The sequence below is a fragment of the Beta vulgaris genome, chromosome 2 (assembly GCF_026745355.1).
Source record: "Beta vulgaris subsp. vulgaris cultivar EL10 chromosome 2, EL10.2, whole genome shotgun sequence".
NCBI classification, from domain to species: domain Eukaryota; kingdom Viridiplantae; phylum Streptophyta; class Magnoliopsida; order Caryophyllales; family Amaranthaceae; genus Beta; species Beta vulgaris.
The window spans coordinates 42,494,643-42,519,313 of record NC_079203.1 but is presented as its reverse complement, the minus strand read 5'-3'; the positions used below and the strand labels follow the sequence as shown (position 1 = coordinate 42,519,313).

Below are 24,671 nucleotides of genomic sequence, written 5' to 3'. Positions count from 1 at the left end.
GCGATTTTAGGGGTTTCTATATTGGAAATCGAGGAGGAGGTTCCAGTAGTGATTCTCACACCACGTGCATCGATCCAACCCCTGCAGAATCAAGCTACGGCGAGGGGAGAATTTCTCAAATTGGTTAGAGCAGATTAAATCGAATGAGAACTTGGTTCCTGAGCGGAGTCGTTGCATCAATAGGGAAGGTATAATTGATCCATTACCTATCTTAATTAGCAAAAAAAATGATCATGATGCTGTGAAGTGTGCTAGTGTTTTTGATTTAGGGAAAAATCATGAGTGTTTTGATGGTGATTAGAACAGTAATGGTGATAATTCTTTCAAAATTGATGGTGTTTATGGGTGTATTTTGATGGGTCCATGATGGTGGATAATTGGGTATCAGCAACGATGGCAAAAAAAATTTGACGTGGTCTGTGGTGGGAGGAGGTGGAGTGGTGGATTGGTGGGAGTGGATTTGGTGTTTATGGGAAGGAGAGAGAAAGAGATCTCAAATTTTTTAAAGAAGAGAAATAAAAAAAATTGTGCAGAAATATTTTTTTATTATTTAATTGGAGTTAACAGAAAAAGTAACAGAAGTTTGATTTGAGTGCCCAAACTGAAACATTTTAAAGTTGAGTAACCAAACTGAAACTTTTGACAAAGTTTGGTACCCAGTTGTAACCTTAACTCTGACAAAGTGCATCTAAATTGCAAATTTTCAGAACCAACATGAAATTTCTTCTATGATGGGTTTATTCCGTGAAAGGGCTGATCCAGGGCAAATTCAAAAGGCTAAGCCCACTCGTAGAAGTTTCAATTACACAGTACCCCACGGCTCACAACTATGAATGGTATAGTGGGGTTAAGATACAAGAGTGCTCACCCTTTCTTTCAAGTCTTTTTTAACGGGAAATGAAAACAAATTAAAAATGTTTACATATGCTTATCTTTATTATATAAGCAAAGAGGGGAGTAATGGTATCCTCTTTAAGCATTTACATAATTTCCCCAAACAGCCAAAATATTACATCAGTAAATCAACCATAAATCATGCATACACTTGCCAAAAATAATTTCAACCATCAAACAATAAGCTATCATGCATAAACTTGCCAAAATAATTTCAATCAAAAAATCTAAAATTCCAATCAACTGATATAATTGCCGATAAAAAAGATTCATACACAAAAGTTACCCAAATTAATACCACATAAAAAATTACATACAACTCAAAAATCATATTCACGGTATTCCAAAAAATTACAAACACAAACTTAACACAAAATCAATTACAAAGACAAAATCCAAAAAAAAAATAAATCAGTTTTCTTCATTACTTGGAGCTTCAAGGCAGTCTCAAATTTGCAGTAACTTCACCATTGATCAGGTACATAGATTGTAAGTTGAAAATAAGAGTATGTTGTTGTTGTAAGCTTGAAATAGCGTGAGATATAGGATAAGTATATTTGGGAGTTATCCAAATATAAGAGGTATTAGATAAGTATCTAGGAGTTATCTAAATATAAAGTAGAAATAGAATAGGATAAGTAATAAGGTGAACTATTTCACTACATTAGGAGGTGCTAGGTTGTAAGCACAATGTGTAATTGTATGTTTAAGTTTTGAGTGATTTTCTTAAACAATAAAAGCTTCGGATTTCAATACTTGGTATCAGAGCTTGCGAACAGAAAGAAAGAAAAAAAAACGATCACAGCAAGATCCTCGAAGAAACCGATCACAGCAAGATCCTCGACGAAGCGTCCATGGAAAACAAGGAAGTGAACAAAGAAGTGAAGGACGTGGTAATCAAGGCGGCTAAAGAAGTTGGACCTTCTTCCATTAAGTGTCCAATGCTCAATAACACGAACTACACTGTTTGGGCTATGCGTATGAAGGTGGCACTCAAGGTTCACAAGGTATGGGAAACCATTGATCCGGGAACGAAGGATGACGACAAGAACAACATGGCTATGTCATTACTATTTCAATCAATCCCCGAGGCGCTGTTTCTACAAGTTGGTGATCTTGAGTCCTCGAAAGGAATCTGGGATGCTATAAAAGCGAGACATGTTGGAGCAGATCGAGTAAAAGAGGCCAGACTACAAACACTAACGGCTGAGTTCGATAGATTAAAGATGAAAGAAACTGACAAAATTGATGACTTTGTTGGTAAGATCTCAGAACTCTCCTCAAAATCTGTTGCTTTGGGAGAAGCTATTGAGGAGTCGAAACTTGTTAAGAAATTTCTCAAGAGCCTACCAAGAAAGAGATACATACACATTGTTGCATCACTTGAGCAAGTTCTAGACCTCAAAACTACAAGCTTTGAGGACATTGTTGGGAGACTAAAAGCATATGAAGAAAGAATCAGTGAGGAAGAAGAAGTAGAAGATCAAACTGAGAGTGATAATCAAGGAAAACTCATGTACACTAACACGGATTCATCAAGGTTTCAGCAAGATAAATATGGAGGCAATAGAGGAAGAGGACGAGGGGGTCGTCCTCAATGGGGAGGAAGAGGTCGTGGCAGATACAGAAATTATCAGAGACAAGACAAAGAATCAATAGTCTGCTATCGCTGTGACAAGAAAGGTCACTATGCCTCAGAATGCCCTGATAGATTGCTAAAGCTCCAAGAAGCTATGGAGAAAAAAGATGATGATACTCATGAAGCTGATGAGTTGATGATGCATGAGATAATGTATCTCAATGAGAATAAGGTGCAACCGAGCATCTTTGAGGGCGAACTGGACACAGAGAAGGTATGGTATCTTGATAACAGTGCAAGTAATCATATGTGTGGCAACCGTAGATTTTTCTTTGATCTTGATGAAACAATCACGGGTAAGGTGAGATTTGGAGACGACTCCCGTGTCGATATAAAAGGCAAAGGATCTATTCGATTTTTATTTAAAAATGGTGAAAGGAAGACATTGAACAATATATATTATATACCCGAATTAAGGAGCAACATCATAAGTCTTGGACAAGCCACAGAAGCAGGATGTGAGGTACGTATGAAAGGAAATCAATTGATGCTTTACAATCCATCAGGTCAAATACTAGTGAAAACGAATAGATTAAGGAATCGGTTGTACAAAGTCATCTTGGAGGTCGAAAGCGTCAAGTGCTTGCAACTGACAATATCAACTGAGTCATCAAAGTGGCACGCACGGCTAGGTCATGTTAATTCGAAGACAATGAAGTTGATGATCAACAACGAGGTAGTAACTGGAATACCAAGAATCGTTGTAGATAAGGAGACGTGTGAGTCATGCCTTAGAGGGAAACAAACTAGACAGTCTTTTCCACAGTTTACCTCGTATCGAGCCAGTCATGCTCTCGAGCTTGTTCATGGTGATCTATGTGGCCCTATCACACCATGTACACCAGCTCACAAAAGGTACATATTTGTGCTCATTGATGATTACTCACGCTATATGTGGACAATTTTGTTAAAGGAAAAGAGTGAAGCACTTGATAAGTTCAAGAGTTTCAAGATGCTTGCTGAACAAGAAACGAGACATTTGATAAATACACTCCGCACTGACAGGGGTGGGGAATTTACATCACTTGAGTTTAAATCCTACTGTGACAAACATGGTATTAAGAGACACTTGACTGCATCATACTCACCTCAACAAAACGGAGTAGTCGAAAGACGCAATCGAACACTATTGGAGATGACTCGGTGTATATTAAAACATAAGGATCTCCCAAACTATCTATGGGGAGAGGCAGTGAGGCATGCTACATATGTAATTAACAGAGTTGCGACGAGGTCCCTAGCTGCACAAACACCATACGAGGCACTCAAGGGGAGGAGGCCTAATCTTGAGCACCTTAGAATATTTGGTAGTATCGGGTATACAAGGACAGAAACTGTAGGAAGGAAGAAGTTAGATGACAGATCTAAGAAGCTGATATACTTAGGGACTGAACCGGGCACAAAGGCATATCGATTGTTAGACCCTGCGACGTTGAAGATAACATTAAGTCGTGACGTAATATTCGATGAAAATAAATGCTGGATATGGGGCAGCGTCGAGGGTGAAGCAAGTAGAGTCACTGGAGATTTCACAATTACCTTTGGAGAGTTTGGTAATAGAGGTATAAGTGAGAGTGAACGTATCATTGAGAACGAAGGAGTTGATCGATATGAAGAAGGAGATGACACTCAAGTTGAAGGTAACAACGAAGACAACTCAGACACAGAGCTTGGGTCAGAAGCAGGAGACTCAGTTCACGAAACCGGAGGGGATTTAGATCAAGTCCCTGTAAGAAGGTCATCAAGGCCAAGTGTGAAGCCAGCGTATCTCAATGACTATGTTTGTCTCGCTGAAGTCGAATGTGCTCGTCTTCTCATATTGATTAATGAGGAACCTTGGGATTTTAATGAAGCAAAAAATAGTAGACATTGGGTAAAGGCGTGTGAAGATGAGCTGGCATCGATAATTAAGAATAAGACATGGAACCTTGTTGATCTACCTAGTGGAGCCAAGGCAATTGGGCTAAAGTGGGTGTTCAAGATAAAACGTAATCCCGATAATAGCATCAACAAATATAAAGCAAGATTAGTCGCGAAAGGATACGTACAAAGACTTGGTATTGATTGTGAGGAAGTCTTTGCTCCGGTAGCACGCATTGAGACCATTAGATTCATCATTGCTTTAGCTGCCTCTAATGGCTGGGAGATACATCATCTTGATGTAAAAACGACGTTTCTACATGGAGAACTGAAGGAAGTAGTATTTGTCACCCAACCGGAAGGGTTTGAAATCAAAGGAAGTGAAGATAAAGTATACAAACTAAATAAAGCACTTTATGGATTAAAACAAGCACCAAGAGCGTGGAATGAGAAATTAAACAAGGTACTTAAAGATTTAGGCTTTGATAAGTGTTCCAAGGAACCGTCACTTTATCGAAAGGAGGAGAAATGGCATCTTCTGGTAGTAGCAGTGTATGTAGATGACCTTCTGGTCACAGGCTCAACTCTTGATATAGTACTCGAGTTTAAGAAGGAAATGGCAACAAAGTTTGAGATGAGTGACCTTGGGAAGTTGACATACTACCTTGGTATTGAAGTACTCCAACACAGGGATGGTATAACACTAAAGCAGGAGAAGTATGCATCTAAGGTTCTGGAAGATGCTGGAATGAGTGAGTGCAACACAACTCACGTACCAATGGATCAGAATGTGAGGTTATCAAAGGGACTTGAAGAAAGTTGCATTAATGAAAGGAATTACAGGAGAAGTATTGGGTGTCTCCGGTATTTACTTCATACTCGACCTGACCTTTCGTTTAGTGTAGGTGTTCTTAGTCGATACATGCAGGAACCAAAGGAGTCTCATGGAGCAGCGCTAAAACAAGTTCTAAGGTACCTGCGAGGCACTCTTTCTAATGGGCTTGTTTTTAAGCGATCCAATGGCAAAGGTACAGGATTAGTTGGGTACAGTGATAGTAGTCATAATGTTGATATGGATGATGGGAAGAGTACAACTGGTCATATATTTTACTTTGATGAGTGTCCCATCACATGGTGCTCGCAGAAACAGGAAACGGTAGCACTATCCTCCTGTGAGGCAGAATTTATGGCAGCCACGGAGGCCGCGAAACAAGCTATTTGGCTTCAAGAACTAGTTACTGAAGTAACTGGTAGAGAATATGAAAGAGTGACGATTCGAGTTGATAACAAATCTGCGATAGCTCTTACCAAGAATCCAGTGTTTCACGGGCGAAGTAAACATATACACACGAGATATCATTTTATCCGAGAGTGTGTTGAGAATGAGCAAGTGAAGGTTGAGCACATTTCAGGTAATTTGCAAAAGGCTGATATCTTAACAAAGGCTCTTGGAAAAACTAAATTCAAGGAAATGAAGAGTCTTATTGGAGTTCAAGATATAAAGGAAGATTATTTCAAGCTTAAGGGGGAGAATGTTGTTGTAAGCTTGAAATAGCGTGAGATATAAGATAAGTATATTTGGGAGTTATCGAAATATAAGAGGTATTAGATAAGTATTTAGGAGTTATCTAAATATAAAGTAGAAATAGAATAGGATAAGTAATAAGGTGAACTATTTCACTATATAAGGAGGTGCTAGGTTGTAAGCACAATGTGTGATTGTATGTTTAAGTTTTGAGTGATTTTCTCAAACAATAAAAGCTTCGGATTTCAATATATGTGTATAATGTTCTATATTGAGTAAATCTGAAGAATATGTACGATGTTTAAGTAAATTTAAAAATAACACTATAATTGAAATTCAAATTGTGCATGAAAAATTTAAATTTTCATTTCAAATATAATTGAAATTGAAAGTGTTAACATTTAGAAAAGGAGAATGTTTTATATATGAGACTGATGAAAATGGGGGAAATTTCAGCTCATAAACAAAATTGATCAGTTTGTGAAATCAGAATTTAAAAGTTAGTGTATACTTTCCAGATAAAAATTTGGGATCATAGAAAAATTATTAAAAATCTGGATTTAATACATTACTTTTCTTTGTTAGAAAATTAAACCGACCCAAGAATTAGCTCTAAAGTGTAGTGCATGCTTTCACTCCGCCGCGACCTCTACCACCTGTTTGAAGAGTCAGAGGAAAGAGGAAAAAAAAGGAGGGAGGACATTGAAGCGAAATAGAGGATGAATTTGAAGAGTATCAATTTTTTTTGAGTGAGAGGAAGAGGAAGTGAATTTGAAGGTTGGATAACAGAGCTTACGGTTTGAGTTTCTGGATAGTGTGCCCTTTTTTTTTTGAGTGAAGAGGAAAAGAGGTGTACAATTATATTACTTGGTATATTACTCCCTCCGTCTTTTATTAGTTTACCCCTTTTGACTTTTGACACTATTCACATACATGACTTTGACTATCTTTTGTAATTTGTATTTAAGGAAAAATATAGTCATGTGAGATCTTGTTGGATTTGTCTCAGTGTGTATTATCCAAATGTCAACTTTTTGTAATTTTTGCTTATCGAAAATTAGAGATATTAAGGTTCAAATTAGTATCTCGGCAAATGTGCCCCAAAGAAAGGGGTAAACTAATAAAAGACGGAGGGAGTACTTTATAATGGTCTGCATCTATTATTTATCTTATAATTATATTACTTGGTATAGTCGGCATCAAAATATTACTTGGTATAGTTTCTTAATATTCCCGTTTTGAGGTTCCAATGCTAGGATAATGTATTGCATGTTGAAGTGCTTTGATAGTAAAAATAAACACTCTTAGGTGCTACTGTTGCTAACTAATGGTTAAGATGAACGCATAAAGATTCTCACTGACTCTCTCGCGCTAGTGCAAGCCTTGGTAAAGAATGTCGTCCCATGTCAACTTATTAGCATATGTCATGATATTGTAGAGAGTTGTAAGAGTTTTAGGTCCTGTAGAATTATTAAAGTAGATAGAGGTTTAGTTGGAGAAAGCCATGTATTAGCTACCAGCCTACCCTTGCAAGGAAGGGGAATATTGTACCACATGCTGCTTGTTCTTGCTGCCAAAAAAAAAAATTTGCATTTTGCTTTCAGCTGAGAAGTAATAGTTACTTAGTAATAGTTATGCCTAAATAAGAGGGATGAAATGATTCCACTTTAATTTAGTCATTCATATAAAAAGAGATATTATCATATAAAATATTATGATCATGGTATTGTTATCTGCATTATACATTTATTGTTTTTGTAGTGTTTTTAAATACTGTTTGTAAGTATTTCAAAAAATCTTATTCACAAAATGGAGGTGACTTAAATACAAAGTTTCATTTTCTATTTGACTTTACTAATTAGTAATAGATATGCCTAAAATGTTATAACGGATGTGAGAATAACAAATAATGAACACAGAAAAACAATAAAGAACACAAAGATTTACGTGGTTCACCAACGATGTTTTGGCTACGTTCACGGACAGAGAGAGAAAAGTTCTATTTCTCTTGAGTAATTACATATTACAGATGTGTATAAATAATGACGACTTTTTAACGAATTAGGTTAAGTATATATATATAACCCGATACAAAAAAAAGGCTAAATCCGCATCAAAAACACTGCCGCCCGGTCTCCCGGGCCAAGGTGCCTGGTCGGGCGCATAAGCTAATTTGACGGAGTATTGCCCGATCACTCGCCCAGTCTCCCGGGCCAAGCCGCCGGGCGGGTAACCCCGTCCGGTCGGGCGAGACTTGTCCAGTTAATCGGGCGAGCACTCGAACTCACTTGTTTCTTCGCGTCTTTGACCAGATTCAAGGCATATCGCTACAAATCTCCATCTTGACTTGAATCCTCTCATAACGAACCAGATAATAGATGCATTGAACACAATGCACATATCCTTCCTGCAACCAAATTTTTCTCGAAAGACAACCAAACCAGATTTGTCCCTTAATGATACCAAATTTGCTCCTAAGGACCCCAGACTTTCCCTAAAAGTCAATTAACAACCTCAAACATTAAGCAAGTTCAAACAATATTGAAAGTTACTCTACGAACTGGTTTGGTGAACATATCAGCAGGATTATCAGCTGTACCTACCTTCTTCACCTAAATTTTTGTCTCACTTCTTTGAAAATGATAATTGGCATCAATGTGTTTAGTTCTCTCATGATGAACTTGATACTTGGCCAAGCATATTGCACTCAAGCTGTCACAATACACTATCGCATGATCATGATATAGACCCAAATCATTGACTAGCCCCTTTAACCAGATTCCCTCCTTAGTTGATTCTGTCAAGGCCATATACTCTGATTCAGTAGTAGACAAAGTCAATGTAGGCTGCAAAGTAGCTTTCCAACTCACAACAAAACTACCAAGAGTGAACACATAACCAGTCATAGATCTCCTACCATCCACATCCCCAGCATAATCAGAACCAGAGAAACATGTAACTAAACATGTCACATCACCTCAATAAATAAGACCAATATCTAACGTACCTCTAAGACACCGAAAGATCCTCTTGGATGCCTGCTAATGCTCCTTACCAGGATCACCCATGAGCCTACTAACAACACTAACTGCATATACAAGATCTGACCTAGTGCAAACCATGACATACATCAAGCTCCCTACTACACTAGCATACGAACCCTAGTCATGTACTTCTTCTCCTTAGCAGACTTAAGCACAAAAGCAACGGACAAATGATTATTGGCCGCACTTGGAGTATCTATAGGCATAGTTGTTGACATGAGAAACCTTGACAATATCTTCTCAATGTAGCCTTTCTATGACAAGAAAAGCTTCTTCTGAGCCCTCTCCTAAATCTCGATACCCAAAATTTTTCGAGCCCCGCCCAAATCCTTCATTTCAAATTCAGCACTGATAGCTCCTTCAACTTCTGAACATCCTACTTGTGCCTAGCTGGTATCCATATATCATCTACGTATAACACTAAGTAGATGAAATATTCATCTGTAAACTTGTTGTGATACACACAACAATCATATGAACTCCTATTGTAGCCTAGCTCCATCATATAGCTATCAAATCTCTTGTACCATTGCCTCGGAGACTGTTTTAGCCCATATAAGGACTTCATCAACTTGCAAACAGAATTTTCCTTCCCTGGAACCTGAAAACCATCTGGCTGAGCCACGTATATCTCCTCTTCCAACTCTCCATGTAGAAAAGTTGTTTTTACATCCAGTTGCTCAAGCTCAAGATCCTGATGTGCAACTATTGCTAGTAGCACCATGATAGAAGTATGTCTGACTACAGGTGAAAAAAATCTCATTACAGTCTACTCCCTCTTTTTTCGTGAACCCTCTTGCAACTAGTTGACCTTTATACTTGACCCCCTCTCCAGATGTTATCCCTTCTTTTTTCTTGAAAACCCATTTACAAGTAACAATATTCCTCCCTAAAGGCTTAGGTACAAGCTCCCAAGTCTCGTTCTTATGAAGCGACTCGATCTCATCTCCCATTGCAGCAAGCCAATGAGTAGACTCCCTACATGTAACTGCCTCCCTGTAGGTAGATGGCTCATAGACATCCACCTCCTCAGCAACCTACAATGCATAAGCCACCATATCTCCAAAACCATACATGTTTATTGGGGGTTTCCCAAAATTCGTCCTCATATGACGCTCCCGAGCAAGGTTATGTGCCTCTTAAATTGGTATTGAAGAATTTGATGCTTCATAATTTATGTGTTTTCTTCATGTGTTTCATCACTCTCATCAGGAGTAACTTGCTAATCCACCTGCACCTCAACACTAACAATATTTGGCCAAACAATGGACTTCACAATAGGATTAACCATAGAATTCTCATCAAATACAACATTTCTGCTAAGTATAACCCTACCATCATATGGGGACCAAATTCTATAACCTTTCACCCCATTCCCTTATCTTACAAACACTCTCTTTCTGGCTCTTAGCTCCACCTTACCCTCATTTACATAATAAACATTACAACCAAAAACTCGCATATTTGAGTAATCTGCATACTTACCTGACCACATCTCACATGATGTTTTGAGATTGATTTTAGAGTAAGGTCCAGTTCAGATAACATGTTGTACTAACGGCTTCTCCAGAAAACTTCTAGTCATCCCAACATTAGAGAGCATGCATCGAGCTCTCTCTAGAAGTATTTGATTCATTCGTCTAGCTACATCATTCTGATGTGGTGTATCCATGATAGTATGATGCCTAGCAATCCCTTCATTTTTACAGAACTCATCGAACTCATACAAACAGAACTCCAGACCATTGTCAGTTCATAGCCTTTTGATCTTCTTTCCAGTTTGATTTCCACTAGAGCTGATCATTTTGGCCTGGCCCAACCCGATTTTGGGCCAGGTTTTCGGCAGAAATTTTGGCCCGCAGTCGGGCCCGACCCGAATTTTTTTTTGCTTTAGGCGAGCTTTGGGCAAGCCAAAAATGAATTTTTAGTCTATTTTTAGGCTCGACCCGATTTTGGCCCGAAAAGCCCGCTCATTTTGGCCCGAAATAGCGGGCTTTAGACACAAAATTTTGGCCCGGCCCGGCTCGACCAATGGGCAAATATTTTTAGGCCCGACTCGACCCATGATCATTTCTAATTTCCACCAATGTCTTCCAGTGCTTGAAATTTTGGAAAACTTTGCCTTTTGACTTCATAACAATCAACCAAGTCATTCTTTAATCATCAATGAAGGATACAAAATACCTGTGACCTCCCAAAGATTCTACACGTGAAGGACCCTAACAATCAAAGTCAATATAATCCAGAGTACCTTTTGTTCTATGAATGCCCTTAGGAAACTTGCTACGATGTAGTTTCCCAAAAACGACGCAGTGCGCATAAAACTCAAGATTTTTGACCTTATGGCCGCACAGAAGATTTGCCTTGGAGAGGATTTGATAGCTTGATCATATCCTCCTTCTGAATTTCAGATGAAGCAACAACATCCTTCAACACATCCTTTGAACCTTTTCAGACATACAAAAGTCCACCTTACTGTCTAACAGGGAAAGTGAAATCGAATTCTTGGTCATCTGTGGAACATGCCTAACATTATTCAAATTGCAGAATGTACCATCATGTGTCCGAATCTTGATAGAGCTTATTACAACTGTCTTGCAGACTGCACTGTTAGCCATTAAAATATTACCTCCATCTACCTGCTCATAACTAGTAAACCACTCCCTACGAGAACTCACATGATACGACGCTCCAGAATTAATAACCCACACATCACTGCAATGTGTTTGCTCATTAGCAACTTAAGCACGATCATCCTTAGAATTCGAATTTTTTGCTGCAACAACAGTAGGACCAGACCCAAATTTATTTTCTTGATGCTTCTTCTTAGGACATTCCTTCTTCCAATGCCCCTTCTCCTTACAATAATTACAAATCATTAGGTTTAGGACTTCTTTTGGAATTTTCGGATTTCTTAATTCTTTTTCGTAGAATTTTCATATCCCTTACTACTACTCGCCACTAATCCAGAAGCCTAATTGTCTGTACCTGTATGACCAGATGACTTATGGCGCAATTCCCAAGTATGAAGAGATAATCTAACCTCTTATGGGGACAAATAATCTTTACCAACAATGAAAGATTGCACAAAATTTTCATATGACAATGGTAAAGAAACAAACAGAATTAAAGCAGCATCCTCATCCTCCACCTTAACAAAAATATTACGCAATTCTAACAAGATCGTATTGAATTGATCTAAGTGATCTCTAAGAGGTATACCTTCATTCATGCGCAGACTGAACAAACGTTGCTTCAAAAGCAACTTTTTGGTTAGAGATTTTGTCATATACACACTCTCTAATTTCAACCACATACCAAATGTGGTTTCCTCAGTGATTATTATGTCATCAGCAAGATACAACATAATTGTGTTGAATGTGCCTTCTTCTCTCAGAACGGTCATCTCAGCGGTAACTGAATCCGTAACTTCTTTGCCAACGATGGTCACGACGACACAACCCTTATTGCTTCAGTAAAGCCTATGATTACCCAGAGACTGAAACTGTTGTCCCAGTAAATTTATCGATTTTCACATTCATCACAGACATCTTTCTCTCTCAGATCGAAACCAAAACTCTTGATACCAATTTGTTTTAACGGATGTGAGAATGAACAAATAATGAACACTGAAAAAACAATAAAGAACACATAGATTTACGTGGTTCACTAACAATGTGTTGGCTACGTCCACGGACAGAGGGAGAGAAAAGTTTTATTTCTCTTGAGTAATTCCAGATTACAGATGAGTATAGCACTAATGACGACTTTTAAACAAATTAGGTTAAGTATATATATAACCCAATAAAAAATCACCAAATCCGCGTCAATATCACTGCCGCCTTGTTAGGCACCTCCCATCCGGTCGGGCACATAAGCTAATGTGACGGATTTTGCCTGATCACTCGCTCAGTCTCCCCGGCGGCGGCCCGGCCAAGCACTTGAACTCGCTTGTTTCTTCGCGTCTCCAACCAGTTTCAAGGCATATTGCTACAAAAACAATACAACAAACAACAAATCAATCAAGAACATATACTACTGTTGTTCTCTCTCTCTCGGCCACTGCCTAAACACCCAGAACTGCTAGGGCCTTGCCACTGTAAGGGTGAAATTGTTGAGCAAAAAAATGCACACTTCTTTGATTTGCTCGTATGCTTCTCCTGCCATTATGGTATAGTAGTTGAGCTGAAGCTCAAGAAAAACACATATATGGCAAACAACAAAGGGCTGGAGGAGAGAAGCACTTCCCGACAAAGTGATACATATCAAAAACCCAGTGCATTGTGTGTCTTTTTGGGCAAAGGTAAAAATGTAAGTGGGAAACTTCGGTTAGAAAATAGTCAAATACAACCCTTTTCTTGTAGCAAAAAAGCTTTGTGTAAAATCAGTTGGCAAGGAGATGCTAGCAACCAACAAGAGTTGGCTCAAGCGGTAAGCAGCTTGATGTCGCTTAAGGGAGGTCTCGAGTTCGAGCCTCACCGTGTGAAGAAACTCTTGTTGGAAGACTCACCCACCAAAGCCAGGTGTGCAACCTGGATCGGACTCGAATGTAGTCTTGATCATTTAATGCATATATCTCCGAAATTACAGATTGTCGAGTACAATTTTGTTAGGTGTGCCTGATAATCACCACACGAGAAACTGGTTTATTAACTCAACTCATTACTTATAAGAGAATTAACATCCAATATTTCGATTCTTGAGGTTTATAATCATTCAGAGCAAGTATAGTTGAGCGATCAATTTCCATCACTAATCAAACAAGATAATGTTAATTTTTTTTTATGAATTCTCACTTCTGCTTCCACTCTCTTAAGTTAAAACTTATAAAAATGAATTATGTGTAACCTCATAATAATGCCATGAACTTCGGAAAAGTCTGGAGTGAAAATTGAAAGACAATGGTGTTCCTTGTGCAATTTTGAATCATAGCTCTAAATTGAGCAACCAAACCAATTTAGAAGACAATCTTGCACTGACCACCTTGGGGTTTTTTTTTTTCTCGCTTTAGTTTATTCAGCAAGTTGCCCAAGGTATTGTCAGGCCACAGAACTTCGACATCTTAGAGATTAGGCAATGCACACTGAAATTGGTTAATTTTTCAAGTGTATATTTTGATTAAGATATTGAATATAATGAATATTAACATCTTCAGATAAGATTACAATCTAAACAATATACTTATTTAGTTGTTTTTGACTAATTTCAACTAGAATAAGATGAACTATGCAAAGTTACTACTTTATTTCATCATTTATGAGTTAGAAATGAAGCAAGAAACAGAATTTTATGATCCGACTTGATTCCCATAAGAAAGGGGAAGAAAGGGAATCAGGACATATTTTTGCTTGAGACCAGGTGTAAGGTCTGTGTCCTTACTCTTGGACAATGGATTAGGTGCTTGCTTACTTGCCCTTGATAAATTATGTAGATCTACAAAGTGGGTTTAGACTTTAGATTGTAAGTCCGGATGATACAAGTTTACAACATAACTTTGAAGTTAGGACGAGTTCAAAAAAATTACAATAAGTTTCATCAACCGCGATAATAAGTGATAACAATTTCGAACAAAAAAGGAACAGTAGATATACTCTATAAGATTAGATCCCATAACTTCAAGCTTATATATTAAAGTCTAAACAACTAAACCAAGTGATATTTGGTGTTCTCGTTTAAAAAATATGAATATCCGGACCATAGTAGAGACCTAAAAAGTAGTTTCATTATTGGTGTGTGAAAAATGAAGCAAGAAAAAAAGGATAAAAAACAGAACTTTTCGGCAGTGAAAGAAAAGGCAAAGACGACAGTACTGGATATGACAGTTGCACAACAAACATCTCAGTCACCCTCAAAGGAAAAAGGAAAGACCTCACATATGAAAAAGAACAAAAAGAAAAATGCCAATCGAAAGAAAACAGATAATGCTTGAAATGAGGCAAGGCTTGTGTTCTTACTTCTTACTCTAGGACAATTGATTAATGGCTTCATGCTTGCTTATTCGCCATCGTGCACTAACAACCTATACTTGATTTCATCTTTAGATTGCAGACGCTTCAGTGTAGTGGCAAGACGAGGTTCAGGCCACAGCACTTCAACATCTGTCAGGTTTGGCAGCTTGAATAAATCCTCGTCAAATCTACATGTGCCTCTTCTTATAAATAGATAGCGTAGTTCAGCAAAAGCCCTGGGGTTTACCCACAGAGGCCCTTCATCAAAATTGTGCATATGAAGGGTATGGAGTCTGGGAAACGAACCATCCTTTGCGTCAAGTCTGGTAATTACATCTACCAGTTTAAGCATACGAAGATTAGGAAACTGACCAAGAATACATGCAAGATCATCTACATAACTAAAAGACTTCAACGTTAACTTGGCAAGGCGTAAAGGAATATTAGCTGCTTTGACTCCCGAAAATATATCATCCTGAGAAAGTGGGATGTAAGAGGAGGATATCTTCAGTGTTTGTAATTCAGACAAACTTGCGAACAAGTTATTTAACGACCAGCAATGATGGTCCGTAATGCACACTGAAACTTTTCTTAAATTAGGGCAGAGTCCACTCGTGACAGCACATTCAAAATCTTCGTCAAGATAGATGGGAGACAGCACTTGGAGGAATTTGAGTTGCTTCTTGGATAATGGAGTTGATGCTTCATTTTTACCATAGATCCTTACTCTCTCCCTGAAGACAAGTTGCTTCAATTGTTGTAGCTTTAGTAATTCTCCAAGAGAAACATTTAATGATTGGTTACCTTTTATAAAAAGCATCTGAAGGTTCCAAAGATTAAACACTGATTTAGGGATCGAACGTGAGCACAGAAAGAACCTTAAATACCTCAAATTGGCAAGGGAACTGATCTCACTGGGCAATGTTGTGACTTCAACAGTAACTCCAAGGTCCAACACTTTTAGCAATTTATAGCCCGAGTGAAGTGTCTTCCACAATTCTGAGCCTGCATGAACCGACTGCGATTCGAAGGATAAGAATGCTCGGACTGAACAAGGGTCCCAACCTTTTGAAAGAATTACAGGTTTTGTGTGACGATGGACAGACAACCTTCTGGGATTGTATTTGCTTGTGGTAGAGGATAAATCATCGGTTTTGGAAGCTACCTGCATAAAGTTTTCACTCCTAGCTTCTCTGATGCAAACATCTCGTATAAGATCATGAATGCGACAAGTCTTGTGCCCACCATCCATTCTCCTTCTCCCAGCTTGGACTAAGCTACGATCAATAAGGACATCTAGGTAACTCTCAGCTACTTCCTCCAAAGACAAGTCCCCAGACGGTTGTACAAATCCTTCTGCCAACCATAGTGTAATTAGCCTTCGAACAGACATCTCTTCATCCTCAGGGAACGCTGCAAAGTAGAGAAAGCAAGGTTTCAACTCTACTGGTAAATGATGGTAACTCAAAGCCAGAATTTCCATGCAAGCGTTGTCTTTGCCCAGGTGAACACTCACATCCTTGAGCGTCCTTTCCCATATTCTTTCTGATTTCTCTTCGCTAGCTAGCATGCTCGCTATCACAACGATAGACAAAGGTAACCCCTTGCATCTCTTCACAATTTTTTTGCCCAAGGATTTGAGGTGAGAAGGGTAAGCATCCCCTCGAAACACCTTCCTTTCAAAGAGTTCCCAACTCTCCTCGGGAGTAAAAAATCGAAGAAAATTAGGCTTCCTAGGACTAGCATGCATAGCAACCTTCGCTACGCGGCTTGTGATGACGATCCTACTGCCGTTCTCCTTATTAGGAAAGCATGCCTTGACCTCATCCCACATGTCAGGTTGCCATATATCATCCAAGAAGATAATGAATTTCCTATCGTTGAGGCGACCTTTTAGCGTCTCCACCAACTGGACTGTGTTTAACTTGTCAAGGCCAACCTTATTGGGAGCCACTCTATTGAGCATGTGAAGAATGATCTGGTGTGTGTTGTAATCTTCAGACACCGACACCCAAGCATGACACCCAAAATGGTCCTTGATGATCCTGTTGTTGTACAACCTTTTGGCAACTGTCGTCTTTCCCAGACCACCCATCCCAACTATTGATATGATCTCCAGTGCATCTCCCTGTGTCAGCTGCTTCAACAAGGTGTTTGCCACATCCTCGAACCCCACCATTTCTTCATCAACCTCCTTTCTCCGCCTTCTGAGGAGACCCTCAAAGTGCGGGTTCATACTTCCATCGCCTATCTCGATTCCAAATTTCTCCTTGTTATCATATATTTCATTGATTCTTGTTTTGATGCCATCAATCCGATTGGCAGTCTTGCTATGCATCACCATGTACCCCCCGCTATGGAGGAGTTTGCTACACGTGCTCCTCCGTCGTTGCCTCTCTACATTGAGGAGAAACATCTCAATGGTGTCCTCTGCCTCAAATGCAACCTCTTTAATCTGGTCCACTAACTCGCTCACCATTAAATGCTCTCGTTGTTTTCCTTCAGCATTTCTCAAGAATTTCTTCATGAATCTCAGCTCATTCTCAAGACTCTTGAGTTGATCACCCACGCCTTTTAGAAATTTGTATTCATCCAAAGCAAAGGTGCTCAATAGATGAACCAGATTTGTGATAATACTGTCAGCCATTAGTAGCACCCTAATCTTACACTCACTCAATCTCTCTAAATTTCTCTAAATTTCTTTATTAGAACTCATACAAAGCTCAACTTGCTAATATCGCCACCTCGCCTGAAGATGCCGACTTAGTGCTCTGCCTGAACAAATGCACATGCTCACATTCACAATTGAGAAGTTCTGTTGACTGATTATTGTTTTTTATTCTAGTACAGCTCACATTCATGCTCATACTTGCGAATTTTAAGGAATCATAGAATAGCATTTCCAGCTCTGCCTTTTTTTATCTGAAAAAACAGGCAACGTACATATATTAATTACTCACTTAATCCCACTTCCTCTCCTCCTCCCACCTACCTTAAACTTCATTGCTGTGATGTAAATCGAAGTCAACAACACTTAATTTACTTGCTCCGATCCAAAGTTAGCGCTCGCAAAATTCAAGGAAATTAAATCTTACTTGAAGCTTATCAACATCCCCTCTTTTTTTGCTATAACAGTCATGGAGCAGACTGTTCACCTCATTGATGTCATCCTAAAAAATTAACTAAATATTTAGAAGTAAGTCTCTAGATTATAAAGTAACTGGTGAGTACGAGAGTGAATAAGGCTGCAAATGAGTCAATTCTAACCAAGTTTTAGGCTTTTCGCGTGTTTGGATTAACTTTGATAAGGATTCTAAGTGTTTAAACATGGCTTGAGCTAGAACGATCTTTCTAATTTGGTGAGTTTGTGAGCATTTTTGCACTTGTTCAAACTCGACTCATGATATCTCATTTACGTTCCAACTCAAGCCTCACTTCAAAGAAGTCGTAAATGTGCTTGGTTAAATAAACAAATTTTGCAACTGAATGTTTTTCAAAAATCAAGCAACGATTTTAATTAGCCACTTATAGCACATGAATAGCTAAGAGCCAAAATGTAGCAATACAGATAAAGTTATAGCCTTGAATGCCATAAAGTGCAAATGTCTTCTCAAAAAACAACCATCAACCAATTCGTGAGCAAACTAATATTTGCATAGTGACTTATTGGTTTACTTGTTCGGAATCAAATTAAAAATCCAAACAAGGAGTAATTTTCTTTTAAATAATTAGTACTGCAAGTACTAGACGAGTTATTTACGAGTTAAACACGAAAATGTTTATATTTTCCCCTCAAAAAAAAATGTTTATATTTGACTCCTTTACCAACAAGATTAGAATTTCTATTTGAGCTTGTTCATTTACTTAACCAACAGACTTTCACTGAGCTTGCTTGTAGCCCATATCATTGGCGAGACCCAATCCAAATAAACTAACAAGTCACTGAAATAAAACTTTAGCATTTTCACTTGAAGTTCTGATAAAAACTAATCTAAATCTTTTATACAAGTGCTAAAAAAAAAAAAAAATCACACTAAAAGCTAGATTATTGTTTTTTAAAGGGTAGGTAATTAATTACAGATTATAAATTACTTCCTCTCTCTCTCTTACACCTGCAACAATTTGACTTTTACACTATGTACATAATTCACATTGAAATTATTTTTTTATTAATATATAAAAATATATGTTACTATGTGAAATGTTATCCTCAATTATTTTTTCAAAATATGAACTTCCTATATATTGTTACTGATAAATATTTAAAGATATCAATCGCCAATTTTGTGCGTTAACAAGCATGCAAAGCAAACTATTGATTTTGATTTAAAGCATAATACAACTACCTCAAATTTGTGCATTAACAAGTATGCAAAGCAAACTATTGATTTTGATTTAAAGCATAATACAACACCCTTAAATCCTTTTCCGAATATTCCTAGCTGCTATTTTATTTAGACTCATATAAAGTCAACCTAGGAACATCAAAGAGAAACTGGAGGAGTAGTTATTATATTACGAAAATTATAATTTTCAAATGTGAATTTATAAATTATATTAGAGCGATGGTACATAATTATTATATTTAAGATTTATGTTATATTTCCTACTTGAATCAAATACAATACTTTAATACAATACTTTCACGTAGATAAAACAACAATAGTTTCCTTGAAATATTCATAGGAAAAATTGACAAGAGCGGCTCCAACTATAGCTCCCCTTCCATAAAAGATCTCAACTTTCGATTATTCCACACCATTCCCAACTATGGGGAGTGCTTCACAAAAACGGTCCAAGTGGACTTGTTACCTGTTTAAGTGGTATTTTTTTTTTTCTTTTACTGGCTTTAGAAGGGTTTCAGGGGCGGGGAGGAGTTTTCTTGGTCAGGGGAGGAGGTGGCGGGGAAAGGGAGGGTGTTTCAAAGGCGAGGGAGGGGTTTTCTGGTGGCCGCATGGGGCTTCATAATGGTGGTTCAGCAGCAGACCATAGGCAGTGGAAGAGAGAGAATTGCGTGGGGAGAGCGAGAAGAAGGGACACGAGAAAAGGAGCAGGCAAGGGGTGATGCTGCAGTGGCCAGCGGGATGTTGGTTGGGCGAGCTCCGACGAGCCGGCGACAGGGAGGCAGAGAGTGGTTGCAGGTGGTGGTGCAGCACTAGACCTTGGAAGGGGAAGAGAGAGAGAGAGTTGCTTGGGGAGAGGGGGAAGGAGACAGGGGGTTGGTGTTGCGGTGAACAGCGGGAGGGTGGTCGGGCTCTGATGGGCCGGCGACAGTGAGCCAAAAAGTGGGGGTTTTAATTTTTCCTTATTCATATACTTGCTTGAAATATTAAAATAAGAGAAGTTCAAGGAAAATGTATATATTTCAAGTAGATATACACCCCAACCCCCTCCCTTTTGAATCCCAAACAAATATTTGGAGTAGAAATTGAACCTTAGACTTTGCTAGGAAAGATGGGAAATCTCACCACTTGAGTAGTTGAGCCAACCCTATTTCCTATATACATGTATATGTGTGTATCTAATTTTGTATATATATATTACATCTTCAAAACGAAACTATAATTACAAAGTGGATTGAAAATGTTAATTCGAAATCCAAAATGCTATTCAATCCAAAAATATCTTGCAGCTTTCCTGTTCAACTTATTTTTTGATTATGATGTAAGAGAAGTTCAAATACATTTTTCCAATAAGTTAAAATTAATAACTATGACAAGTTTAGATAAGTTTAAATAAGACAAATTCATTTGAATAGGGAACAGATTTACAACTCAATCACTGAAGTTGTGTTGAATTAGAAAATAAGCAACATTAGAACAAAAAAAACTTATCTGGATGGACGGAAGAACTCAAATGAGACGCCATAGTAAGCCATTACCCCCCACTTGAAATCCCTCCTTTATGGACGAGCAAGGCAACAGTGTTTAACCTCAACGATAACATCCCTAGGAACTCCCACCGGCTACAATATAATGATATAAGGAATTATATGACCTCCGTGTATAGGAGTAGGCGAGTAGCAATTGGAGGAAACCAAAAAATGCAGATATGTTTTTCAAACACAAGTAACAGTTATATGAGAGAGAAAATATATATATAGGTAACATTGAAATAATAACAGAAGATACATTATAGGGGGAAAACAGGGCATTTGTTAACTTTGAAAGATGAAGAAAACAAATCAGCAATAGCATGTTTCACCTGTAAGAGGGTACCTGCAGAACTGATGCCAGGCACCTCTTGAAGATCGAGCTGTTTGGGGGATTAGTTCATAAGCGAGTGCCACCTGAGCGAGCATTCAAATATTTATGCTACACTCTTTCGAGCCAAAATTGCCGAGGGAAATTTACCCTGCACAAGTATCTAGAGCACCAATCCTGCATGTAATTATTTAGCAGGGAAAACCTGCTTGAGCCTTTCCCCCCACATATTGGTCGAACAGCCGTTTCCCAGAGACTCCGACATCCACCAGCATCAAAAGGTTTTTACAAGTCCAATTTACACCTCTCGTCATGAAGATGTGACCATAACCCACTGATTGGGTTTCCTCCAAGCCCTTGTCAATCACGGGTTCCTCAACAAATAATTTAACCCTCGCATGAGGGGAAAACCGCAGCCATACTTTATCCAGTTCGGTACAAAAACACAAAGTTTGATCCTGAGTGACATGAAGGCCCTCCACTCTTTCTTACTATAACTTGAACAAGGTTTATAAGGCAGGCTTTCACAAGATTATAATTAATGCCTCCTGAAAAAAGCGCTGCACATAAAGCATCTTTTTCCGAAAAAGGGCTGCAAAATTTTCGCTCAATCCCTCCAACAGGGGACAAAAGGGGGTAAAATACCATTCACATCCTGGCGACACTCTAAATATTGAGCCATTAACAACTCAAAAGGCGTAATTATCAACAATCCCCATCCCCCAAGCCCCGTCTGGAGGATCAGAGTATCTGACAACTAAAACATGTCTAATACCCGTCGAGGCCTGGCTCCGACAGTATGAACTCGGTATAATGTAGCCAAGTTAACAAAAACTTCTTTAGCACACAAAACAGGTGACAGAAAGTAATTGAAAAAAAAGTAAAACTGAACAAACGAAAAAGGTAGGATCAGATGCGCGCATCACAACAGTCAAAAGGATGGGAACACCCTCCTGTAGTATCAAGTAAACCAAGAGCACCATCCTACAAAACTCCCTTGATTTTTTCAAGTGGATACTAAAATTACTAGAGAGAGATAAATGAAGCTCCAACTACTAGATCCATGACACCCTCATATTTGCACTACATCAGTAGCGTTCCATATATTATACTTGCCATCAAAATAAACTACATATTGGATGAGAACTAAATATATCCTCACATTCTTAGGCAATTAGATGTAAGTTTCTTCCCTGCGTAGCAATACTATCAGGAGGTGACTACCCAAACCACCCTTTTCATTAATGTACAACATTAAATGTGACAGAATTCTGGATATCCGGAATAACTATAATTCCAATTCACGATCAAAAGTTTCTACAATTAAAACACAAGAAAATACAACAAACCAAGAACTTATACTACTATATAACTCACTCCAAATCTACAGCAGTACCTCAATACTTCAGTTGGCTTACTTGGCTACAAGGTAAAACCCTTCAAGTAATCAGGATCACGCTTAGCACGCTCCTGAAATTTCTTGAACCATCTGTCCAAGATATCCATGGGCACGATCAATTTGCTACCATCCACACCACAAAAGGACTGCATGAAATTAAAGAGATTCTCCCCAACTTTCAGCGCCGTGTGCTCGATCTTCTTGTCTGCAGCAATATCAAGAGATTGGAGGGACGATAGGTCCTGGACTGAAACCCCGATCTTAGCAGAAAGAGGAGCAGAGTCAGCTGTAATCTGAAAATGACCTTGAGTTCCAGGCTCCGGCCAGAGAAGAGAGAGAACAGCAGAAGGGCGGGATACAGTGACAGCACCACAATACACAAAAGGCGACCCTGGGGACTGTACATAAACTGCTAGGGCTTTGTCTGCTGGAAGGGTGAAGTTGTTGAGCAAAAATATGCACATTTCTTTGATTTGATCATATGCTTCTCCTGCCATTGTGGTATAACAAATGAGCTGGAGCTCTGGTTAAGCATATATATATATACAAAAACAGCAAAGGGCTGAAGGGAAGAAGAGAAACACTTACCCACAAAGTGATTCATATCAAGGACCCAGTGCATCGTGTCTATTTGGGCAAAGGTAGAAATGTCAAGTGGAAAACTTCGGTTAGGAAATACTACCCCAAACATTATTGTATCTGCTCCTTTTCTTCTGTTTATAACGCACTGTGTAAACTCAGTTGGCAATTATACGATAGAAAAAAAAAACGAAACCCTACTACTACTGAAAACATGTTCGATTTCATAAGCAGCTAAGTTTGATAATTTAATGCGTACATTTCCCAAATTACAGATTATTTTGAAGAGTTGTGTTCTCTTTGCTTGCTAATCACAACACGAGGTTACGGGTTTATCTCTTATACTTGTCACTTATCAGAAATTAACAGCCAACAAGCTCATTTACAAAAATCTTCATGTTTGTTGTCTGGCTGACAAGAAACGAGCTAGAAACAATGTACCATCCAACCATCTCAAATTTTTAAGTGAATATTTGCAATCTAGTTCCAGATCAAGTTTCAATCATACCACAACTTTGAATAATCCACCCTGGCTATGTTTCCCACCAATCAAGATGAATAATCGGGGTAACAACCACAGCACGAATTGCGAACATAAGCACAAAATTTTTTTATCCTAAATTCCTAATAGCAGTCTCTCTTACTTCAAGCCACGTCAAAATAAATAAAAAGAATCTTCAGATTCTCATACTTCAAAGTAATACTCTTATACATAAACAATCAATTTCAATACCTAAATCTCAAAACGTTCAAAAACGATCGAATTATCGAATGGCTTCGATATTGTACAGAATCAGCTAATTCTTTATCAGACAGTAGACTGACCAATGTGCATAATTCATCAAGTTTTTAATAGCACGTCAAATTAACAAATAGCAAAAATTCAGCAAGATTTTCAATTTGCTTAATAGTAACCAAAATATTTTCAAGTTAAACATTGGGATTTCAGTTTCAGTTCAGGTTTCAATTAATCAGCAAGCTGCAACTTTAAATAATTCAAACTATCATACTAAACGATTGAACATTCAAATCAAAAATTAACACAATGCACATTTTTTTTTTTTGGTGAACGACACAATGCACATTGTTCTAGCTAAATCACTCCACAAACTACAAGGAAAGGAAAAGAAATTGAAAGTTCAATAATTGTGCAAGAACACTAAAATGGAAACCTTAAAACCCTAACCTGGTATAAATTGATAATTTGGCAAAGGCTTTGTTTTTTCTCCTCCCTGAAGCGTCGTTAATTGGCTTTGCTCTGCCTTCTTACAGGTAGAGAGAGAAAGGAAGTGACCATGAAAGAATATGGAGAGAGAGTTTTCTGGATTGTTCTGGATGTTTTTTTTTGGGGTTTCTGGAAATCAATGACAGTGGAATTGGGCCTTGCTTGAAGAATGAATTGGAACATGATGAATCCAACATAATATAATGGCCTAAGAAAACATAAGACAAAAGTTCCCAAAACCTACTACATAAGTTGCCTTTTATTGATTTTTTAGAATTTAGATAATTTAGGTGTTTGGTAGGAGTGTAAATGAGACAACATGATTTGTAATTTGATATAGACTCGGTCAAAATTC

General features: G+C 38.2%; 2 protein-coding genes across 5 annotated transcripts; both read right to left on the bottom strand.

The window, feature by feature from the left end:
* Positions 1 to 12,599: 12,599 nt before the first annotated feature.
* On the bottom strand, positions 12,600 to 22,179 carry LOC104886634 (putative disease resistance RPP13-like protein 3). The gene has a single exon (XM_048639123.1). It carries the CDS (start codon positions 17,555 to 17,557, stop codon positions 14,957 to 14,959), a length of 2,601 nt encoding a protein of 866 aa, XP_048495080.1. The 5' UTR covers positions 17,558 to 22,179; the 3' UTR covers positions 12,600 to 14,956.
* Positions 22,180 to 22,330: 151 nt separating this feature from the next.
* On the bottom strand, positions 22,331 to 24,491 carry LOC104886633 (protein OPI10 homolog). 4 transcript variants are annotated; one of them, XM_010671105.4, is made up of 3 exons: positions 24,278 to 24,491; positions 23,101 to 23,239; positions 22,331 to 23,002 (listed from the first exon to the last, which is right to left on the bottom strand). In XM_010671105.4, exons 2-3 carry the CDS (start codon positions 23,201 to 23,203, stop codon positions 22,536 to 22,538), a joined length of 570 nt encoding a protein of 189 aa, XP_010669407.1. In that variant the 5' UTR covers positions 23,204 to 23,239; positions 24,278 to 24,491; the 3' UTR covers positions 22,331 to 22,535. The 4 variants fall into 4 exon arrangements, with proteins under 4 accessions (XP_010669407.1, XP_010669408.1, XP_010669406.1 ...); XM_010671106.4 differs by having other exon boundaries at positions 23,101 to 23,222; XM_010671104.4 differs by having other exon boundaries at positions 23,101 to 23,225; positions 24,278 to 24,490.
* Positions 24,492 to 24,671: the final 180 nt, after the last annotated feature.